Source organism: Poecilia reticulata, linkage group LG7 (assembly GCF_000633615.1).
Source record: "Poecilia reticulata strain Guanapo linkage group LG7, Guppy_female_1.0+MT, whole genome shotgun sequence".
Lineage (NCBI taxonomy): Eukaryota > Metazoa > Chordata > Actinopteri > Cyprinodontiformes > Poeciliidae > Poecilia > Poecilia reticulata.
In genome coordinates this window covers 4,643,743-4,653,087 of record NC_024337.1, presented here as the reverse complement: position 1 = coordinate 4,653,087, position 9,345 = coordinate 4,643,743, and the positions used below count along the sequence as shown (strand labels likewise).

Here is a 9,345-nt window from a genome sequence, read left to right as displayed (position 1 = left end):
CACACACGCACACACGCACACACGCACACAGAGCCAGATTGGTGCCCAGTGCGTTTACGCCGCATTACAGAGCAGGCCATCTGTGTCCCAGGAGCAGCATATGGAGAACATACTCAGGACACTGGTCTTAGGGGAAGCCAACTGGCTGCCTGCTCTGGAGGAAGAGGGCTAAAACAACATGTTTAACAGGTCAACATGCTAATCCCTGTGCTGCGTGTCAGTCAACATCTGCAGCAGTCAGTGTCTTCACTGATCATTCACAATCTGCCAGGAAGGAACTACTTATAGCAGTTAAAGTCACTAAATAAGCCCCTTGATGTTAGAAGTCAGTCACTAGAGTCCACCGCTACTGCAGCTTCAAAGCTGCAGTATCCTTTAAGAAATAGACAAGATATTCAAACAAAAATAAAGAATTATTTAGTAAGGCTGACTATGTTTAAGGTCCTACACTCAGGAATGTAGTGTCTCTCCAGGGGAAAGTCTGCAGTCATTGAAGAACTGCAAAAAAGGCATTTGTTTCAGAAAACAGATACCTGCTATTATTGTTAATATGAAGAACCAAAACTAAAAAAAAAAGTGAAATGTATATATTTTGTTTTTGTTTTTCTTTTTCCTTACACGTGTTGTCATCAAGAAATGAAAATGCATATTGTTTTTTCTTTTCCTTATACAGTACATAGGTTTGTCAAGAAATGCATAGATTTTATTTGGTCTTTTTTACTTTACATGCATGCATTTTGATTAAAAGTAGAACTACTAACCAACTTCAGCGGCCGCTTCACTTAAACCATCTAAAACCTGACAGAGTGGACCTCTGCTAACTGAAACACGTCCTGTCCAAGCATCAACAAGGAAAACAATAAAGTCAGGAGTTACAGCGTTAGTTTCTAAATAAAAAAAAAAGTTGCTAAGCTTCAACTCATATTTAGGAGTCATCACAATAATTACCGTTTTTTTCTGATTTGTTTTTTGAGTAAAGAAAACCTGAAGATAAGAATGTAAAAGTGAATTATTTCTATCAAAGCAACAGGGATAAAGGGACAGTTAAAAAAAACATCAATTTACAATTTTATGATTAAGAAAGTATGCAGTCCAATGTTTGTCAGATTATTGGTACTTTTAGACAACAACCAACTTTAAGCTGATACTAAACAAGTATTAAGTCAGCACTTCTGCATTAAAATGTGCTTTATTGATCTGATGTATTCTATTCTTAAATACTGTGCTTCAATTGGTTTTGGGTTTAAACTAAAAATGACCATAATAAAACAGAGATGAAGGCTTGTGCACATCAGTGCAAGTGTACTAAAACTAGAAAACCAAGAAATTTAGAGTCCACTTTCATCAGTACCTTGAACATCTGTTTGACCTTTTGTCGAGGCAGGTTGACGTTGAGTTTATGCAGAAGCTGAAGAACCTCGTTGATGCTTAAACTCCCATCGCCGTTTTTATCAGCCTCAGTGAACGTCTGCTTCAGCCATGTGACAAAACTCTGGTTAAGGAAAGCTGAACAAAAAATGTGATGCATTGATTTGAAGAACAGCACAAAATGTTCCTCCAGTGTATAATAATAATGTGGGACAGAGCCTCATCAGTGTTGTAACATCTCTAACTGATGACTTGGTGAAGGATATTGGTCGCGGGTGCGTTGCCTCTTCGCCAAGCTGTCCTCGTCACTGATCCCGGCCATCAGGTACTTGAGGCCAGTGATCCAGGTCCGGGCTTCCTCTCCTGTTCCAGATACCAGGTCCAGGGACTCCATGTGTTCTCCGTAATACAGACTGAAGCAGCAGTTTGGGTCAAAGCTGCCATCTGCATACCGCTGGAAGATCTCAGAYTGCTTTCCCTCACAGACCTCGCGGATGGAGTCAATGGAGACTGAGAAAACAGGAAGTTCATTTAACTGAAAAAGATAACCTCAATACAAAACCAATATTTAAAAAAAAAAGAAGACACTTGTATCGAAACAACATAAAAAACCCTCAAAATTATACTAGGCAGGTCAATCTGTATGGCCCTCTTTAATGTTGGTTGTAGAATATGGACACAACTTGCAGTAAGATTGCAAGATACACTGCTTTTTAATAAAATTTTTAAAATAACCCCTGAACTCTCGACTAAATAAATAGAAGAGCATGTGTGGTAGTACAGTTCATTATTTACAGTGCATCAAACAAGTCAAAAAGTGATTGAATGTTATTTTACTGCCATTAAATATCAGGACAGTGTTACTGAAATATTACAACAACATTGACAGAGTTGTTCTGCTATAAAATGATTTTATTCACTTACAAAAATCAAACCAAATCTCTGGTAAGCTGGCGACTTTATGAAATTCTTGAAGATATTGTCGATGCATCATTAAGACAAATAATATCTAAGCAAATCTATTAAAATCTTCAACTGAAAAGTTGGTGTTTTTGGACAGGATATTTGTGAGAAAAACCAGTTTTTTTCTAGGAATGTCTCCGTTTTAATTTCTTTCCATTGTATTTCCTTGTTACTCTGCAATAAATCAAAAATATCATCRTGATAGACACGCGATCAATAACAGATAATACATCTGTTAGAGTGTTCAGTTCACAGAACTTCAATCCAGAACCAGAACAGCATTCTGGGGGATGTAGGCAGAGGAAAAGCTTTAGCTGTTCAATGTCTCACAGTAAGATTAGCAAGGTTGGTGGCATCACCTAAGGATATGTTCCAACAGCCAGTCTTGAAGCTCAATGCCGATTTATTTTTTTCGTTTGCATGTTTTTTGCTGAATCTTGATGTTACTTGTGAGGTCGTTCATACTGCTAACTAAATACGATCTCAACCAAACTTCTGTGTGAACATTTTACGACCCTAAAGAGACCCATGTGCACAGAAGAACGTCGATGCCACACAGCAGTSCACCATTTACAGAAGTAATAATGTGAGGTGCCAGTTATGGACCGATTTTAAAGTTTATTCAGCAATGRGAACAGACAGTATCTGTACAAAATCACAAGATGAAGGAAGTCCATAACCGCAATATAGTGGAGCACTGACTGCCGCTTCTTTACAGAAACCTGTTTGGATGTGGAGTCGGAGAAGCACTGGTGGGATTGGAATGGGACACGCTTCACTATTATAATGGTCAGCCATTGTTCACCTCCTGATTTACTGCGTCCGGTTTCTTCTGGTGCAGAATTCTGACACGTTTCACATCAATGACATGAATGTCAAAATGAGACATGGCCAATCTGACTGTTGATGCTTTGAAATCTAATGGACACTTATCAGATTTAGTTCCAYATATGGAAGTAGCACAGATCAGATTTTTTTTTCTGGAGAAAAAGTTAGAATTGGGCCGTTCAGACTGCCGTGAAAAAGTCGGATCGAGGTTGCATTAGTCTGCTGTCTGAATGTAGCTGTACTCACTCAGTCTTGCTAACCTAGCAACAACCTGTTGAGTAACTTGCACAGCAGCAGTTTCAGGTTTTGTCTGCGGCTTTGAAATAAAAATGGCCTATCAATGATTAATTATATTTACTGATTTGAAACTCTTACACTGTGCTGCATCTCACAACACTATTTGCCAGCACAGTTATTTTCTCCACGTTATTCTTTTGCAGAATTATCTTTCTGGCATCTATAGTGGAAGCGCAGAAAGAAAAACCTTTCAGAGTGGTAATCACAAGSACTTTGTTTTAAAGTCCTTAATGAGGTCATAGTGTTAACACTTTGCGTTTTTTCAAATCCTCTCTGGGCTCTAATAATTGGTAAATATCCAGACTTTCTGAACCGTAAAACAGCAAGGCTGACTTTTTAGCCTCATTCATTCATTATGCTCCGATGCAACGAGAACGTCTGCTCACAGACACATTTAGAGGACATCAAGAGTCTTAATGAGTTCCAACCAGCCCCCCCACCATTATCTACTACCTCAATTTAAAACAAGTCTGCAGTTCTACGGATGTGTCAGTGACGTGTGTGGGTTATTTTTATGTTAGGGCTGGTGTGTAAAACACTGTTTGGACAGATTAAAGCTGATGAATAATTAAACTGACTTAAGAAGCTTATTATTCCCAGGACTACACAGGAGGGGGAACCACAGGAAACTGATCCCCTGSGCCCCCGTGGGATTAAAAATACTTTTGATTTTTTTGTGTATTCCTGTGCAGTATTATCTTTTAACTGTACAGCCGTAAAATAAGCCAATGGTTTGGTTCTGTGTTTTCATGTTGCCTCCTCTCTAGTACAAGAAATGTTTTGGTGGCCTAAAAAAATCTAAGCTTGCATTTCCAAATAAATTCTCTTCATGAATAGGAGTTTGTACATTTCAATGCTCTCTTTGATGATTTCCATTTTACTTTTCTTTTCCCATTTTGTTTTCACATATGAGGTTAAATGTGGTTTTTTACTCATAAGTCCCTTATATAGTCATAATTTAACTCTTTGGATTTTGCCTGATATGGAATTAGTATTTCATCAAGCACCGATTCCTGCTCATCCAGATGTCTAATAATTTCCAGACTGAGATAGTCCCATCTGTAGAATGTGTAGAAATCTTGTTGCACCAACTTATAATTTGTTCTGAAAATATCTTATTTGACCCTTATTCATTATTGAGAAATGTGTTATTATACCTCTAAATTATATTACATTGCTTTTGTATTTTTCTCTGGMAAACTTGGCCCCAGATTCATAGTAGTTTCTGTTCGGTATTTTTTCACAATTCTTGTAAATACATTGCATTCATTTTATTTCTTAATAAAATKAATGCAATTTATTTGCATTAATTTTATTATGCAAATAAATTGAGCTTTCACTATGTTCCAGTTTTTGTTCCTGTTTTGTCTCGGCCTCTTCTGATAATGTAGGTGGTTTGTTCTCTTATCATTTTAACCCTCATAACTGCTTTTCGTGTCCCAGACTATTTCTGGACTAACCTCTCCATTAAGGGTTTCTTTTAGCAATATATTTTTGTCAGATTTGATTAGTTCTGTAAACTGTAAGTCATTCAGTCATATTTAATCTCCACTGTGTATTCGTGAGGTCCTCATCTAATTTTAAATTTAATAATAGGGGGCATGATCATAGAGGTCRGTGTTGCCCATCTCACAGTTACAAACCCCATGGTTATCTTTTTTAAAAGCAAAACATTATCTCTTCTGGAGTATAATGTWTGTGCATGGGAGAAATTAGTATAATCCCGGCTTGTTGGATATAAACTCCTCCAGATGTTTATAATGTCGTATTCCAACATGAGAACTTAAATTTTCTTTTGTAAAGACTTTTGTTTTGAAGCCATGGATTGAGTCTCATAGTCCAATCCCCTTCAGATAAGTATACCACTTGATTAAATCAAATAGTTTTTTTATAACATGTAAACTCTCTGCCTGGTGGAGCCAAGTAGATTTTGATAGCTTTGCTTTGATTATTACATATAAACTGCATTTTATTTCTGTAAGGTGAGGAATACTTTCACATTGTAAGACAAATAAACAGAGTATGGGGATCTCCATCTGACAGTGTGTGTCAAACTTTCTATTTATCTGCTGTTTCAAAAACTCAACAGTAACTGATGACAGCATCTGCTTCCAGAAAAGGTTGAAGTTCACATCATCAAGGCCAATGTAGACTTTTGTGACAGTACGGCATATAGAAGCACAGGGAGAAACTACACTCAGGCTGGTTGCATGGCAACAGAAGTTACCTGTAGTTTCCCCTGCATATGAACTCTATGGCGAGGCCCTCACCCTACAGGAGCAACCCATCCTACATCTATGTCACTCACTCTTGGCCTTCTCGTTCTTGCGTGACGGCCGCCAGCGGATGCAGGACTTGTGTTCGTCCAGGTAAAAGAACCGCACCAGTCCCTTGGAGCCGCCACGGAGCTTCACCATCTGGGTCCCGATCTGCATCGAGCTCATGCATTTCTCCACTGCAAGAGAGAACAAGGATGGAATGAAAACATGGTCGGAAACTCAAAGGGAAACTGTTGGAGCGTGTGGTAGAGTTATTTATGCATTGTTTGTGTGCAGGTTTTTTTTTTATTTTTTATTTTTTATTAAATCCTCTCACTAGAATGAACACACAGCAATGTAGTGCTTGTACACATTCAAGAGTCGTTCTGCAATAAGGAAACAAATGGTAGTAAATTGAGAGACATTTCTTCATGACTAAGCTCTGCTCCACAAGGCAGAGACAGACACCAGGACTAACCAAACAATGTGTGTAGATGTGAGGTTGATTCTGCAACCCAAACATCCAGAACTGGTCATTTCCTACAATAAAATCGTACTGTTGAAAACACAGATTGTYTGTCAGGAGCTCTGCAGGAACATCGTGCATGATCATTTAGCTGCAGCGGGGSTCTAACGGCCCCAGGCTGCAGTTACACACACTGTGACCAAATKATCAATTATCAAGTGTCTGTCACATCTGATCAGACACTTCGCCTGCAAAATGTTTGAAAGTAGGCCACCTCAGCAGCACAAAAGGCTGACAGACAGCCGACAGACAGAACATTCAACTAAACAGTCATTACTAGGAAGAAGGTGTGGGGAGAAGCACTGTGTATTTTTCATGCACATTATGCTATGAAATGGCACAATAAAATACTATGTTACCTTCAGTTGTTATAAAAATTACGCATTAAAAAGAAATTTGACTCTGCAATTTTACACCCTGACATTGGGCCTCTGACACTTTAAGAAGCTCCTTTTCTTTCCAACATGTTGTTTCTTCAACATGTCATTACAACAATGTTTCTTCATTAAGCCTTAAACAWTGTTCTYAGGAGCTAAGCAAAGAGAAGTAGTTCATCTGGTATGCTCAGTKCCACCAGGTTTTTGTTAACTGCTGCTACGCTAGTCTGGAGGAGYGGAGTGGTGAGGCAGAAACTCAGCCCAGACTGCAGCTCCAACAAAGAATTTAGGCCCCCCTGAATGGTTGCCATGGGAGATTCAAGGATTTCTCAAACATGCATGAAAGAACAACTARCAAGTAAAYGAAACAAACCCACTTAGACTAATTTATTCCCTAGATGGCTTTTATATTTTCAGRAGAATTCTAACAATGTCAGGATAATATTCTCCTATATTCTCATAAAAACTATCTTCATTGTCCCCAAAATTTCAGAGGATGGCAGGACTTTGTCCCGTGATCAGTAAGTTTGCCGGTTTGCGATCCCAATTTGTCCCTTTCTGTCATTGGACAGAAAGGGACAAAGTCCCTTTCCGTCTTTGTCCAGATGCCTCACCACCATCAGTGTGTGATTGAGAGAAGGACTGAATGTAGTGTAAAGCACTTTGAGGTCCTCTGGACCTGATAAATGRTAAATACAGGCCATTTATCATTTAAAAGTCATCATGAATACTTATTTTTAACRTTTATTTCAGCAGTAAAGATAAAAAAAGTCAAACTAAATATATTCTGTCCCATTTCTCCTGAATGCATATTACATGAAAAGTTCAAAGAATTGCTCTGACTGAGCATTGATTTGGCCTTACTGCACATACACCCCAAYCCCCTCCCTCAGGGTATTGTTAATGTAGTCCAGTCCTGGTCTCTTGACCTCTGCTAGTGGATTCCTGCACAGGAGTTTGTTAACAGACTCCACATCAACAAACAGGACTGGTTCGTTTAAACGGGCAGGACGTTGCTCCCTGTAGAATCCCACTCGCATCTACTGGTGTGTTAGCCTTCCTCCCACCTGCAGATCTGCTGCAGACTGCAAACACCAACATCAACAAACAGAAACGGCATGCTGTACGCTGAGGATTTCAGTACTGCACAATTCATTACATTGCCTTTTAAGAAACAGAGTTTTATGTGTCACTTAGAGGTTTTAATAATTAGTAAAAAATAACCCCCAAAAAACATACAAAAAAAGTTTGCTTTCATCTGAAGCAAATGTGATTAAAGGTTCTTCACATGGTGTTGACATGAACAGGCATGACGTTTTGTTACKGGAGCTGTGCAAGTCGTAGTCCTACTGACACTAGCTTCTGAAAGGCTTTGAGTATTTAAAACTACTGTAAACACAGGWAATGTGTGTTTAAAACGTCCTTGTTGTTTTAAACACGTAAGCACATGTAAATATAACTGATATTACTTTAGCACCACTATCGTCCCCACCACTTTAAATGAGTTTTAGGATCTCAGCCAAAAAGAAAAAAAWATATATGCTTAGTTACGGCATTTAGGCCAGCTAGAGTCCACACAACAGACAAAACAAACCATCAATATGAACGGTCCGAACAATGTTGCATCCAAGCAGTTGTTAGCGGTGGCAATATTCAACATATTGATATTCCAACTTCAATTTCATACATTGTAGAGCTCTCGTTTCAATTTCACTTTGATCAAATTTATCAAAACTAYATATTTTAACACTTAAAGACACAATGGTCTTCTCAGGTGACTGTGTGTCTGTGAGTGGGGCAGTGGGAGTACGAGGTACCATTCATAACAATGACTGGGTGGGTTTAGCAATGATTTCTGGTACAAACATTGCAGTTAGTGGGGAAAAGTGAGATGAGAATTTACAATCCAGAAAGTTAGTCTGACTGCAGGGGTGTTTTCAGTCACAAAGTGAGGCAGTAAAAGCTGTGTTTTTTTTAACATCTCCCTGACCTTTATGGAGGGGAGTTGTGGTGGGGGCAGCTGTTCCACTGGCTCCATTGTTCAGATGGACGGCTGCTGCTACATTGTGCAAAATCAAAGCCCGACGCTGCAGGCATCACTTTAGATAAAAACACATCTACACACGCACACACACACACACACTTCACTGTACACTGCTCATGAATATGTCTGGTCATTCATTAAACAACAATGTTATAGTATTAATATGCTGTCATTTGCTATGGCATAGATGCTTCACAATATTATTCCGGAAGGTCTAGCCTGATTAACTTGTGCTGAAGTTATTTTTGGACCCTAATGCATTCAGCTCTGATTAAAAATAGCTCCTCTGCTTTACACTGTCCCACTCAACCAGAGGATTCAGTCTGAACACGCCATCAATGTGTAGTAATTTGCTTCCAGCGTGAGAAAAGCCAACAGAGCATCGAATCTATAAGCAACTAAACCTTAATGATTTTACAGCTTGTGCTCATGCCAGATAAATGGAACACGGCTGTGAGAGAGCTGGTATTGATTTCAAAGAAAGAGTGATTATCTGTGCATGCCTGCTGAATGCATCCATASTGTAACAGAGCCAAGGATTTGCACTTGTTCAGCCCGAGAGGAGGCAGCAATCCATGAAATAAGCTGCTGAGAGGGTTTAGCTGCAGCGAGGCCATCCGGACCCCGCGGGTTGTCGGGTCAGAGCTCCATCCCCCGGCCTGACACAGATATAAACAGCTTCAT

General features: G+C 39.1%; 1 protein-coding gene across 1 annotated transcript in view; it reads right to left on the bottom strand.

Moving 5' to 3' along the window:
* plch2a (phospholipase C, eta 2a) overlaps positions 1–9,345 on the bottom strand; it is a 56,804-nt gene that overhangs the window by 38,414 nt on the left and 9,045 nt on the right. The window contains exons 2-4 of the mRNA XM_017305668.1: positions 5,765–5,911; positions 1,635–1,878; positions 1,352–1,481 (exon numbers count right to left, since the gene is read on the bottom strand). Coding sequence (XP_017161157.1) covers positions 1,352–1,481; positions 1,635–1,878; positions 5,765–5,911 — 521 coding nt within the window. The remainder of the gene's footprint in view (positions 1–1,351; positions 1,482–1,634; positions 1,879–5,764; positions 5,912–9,345) is intronic.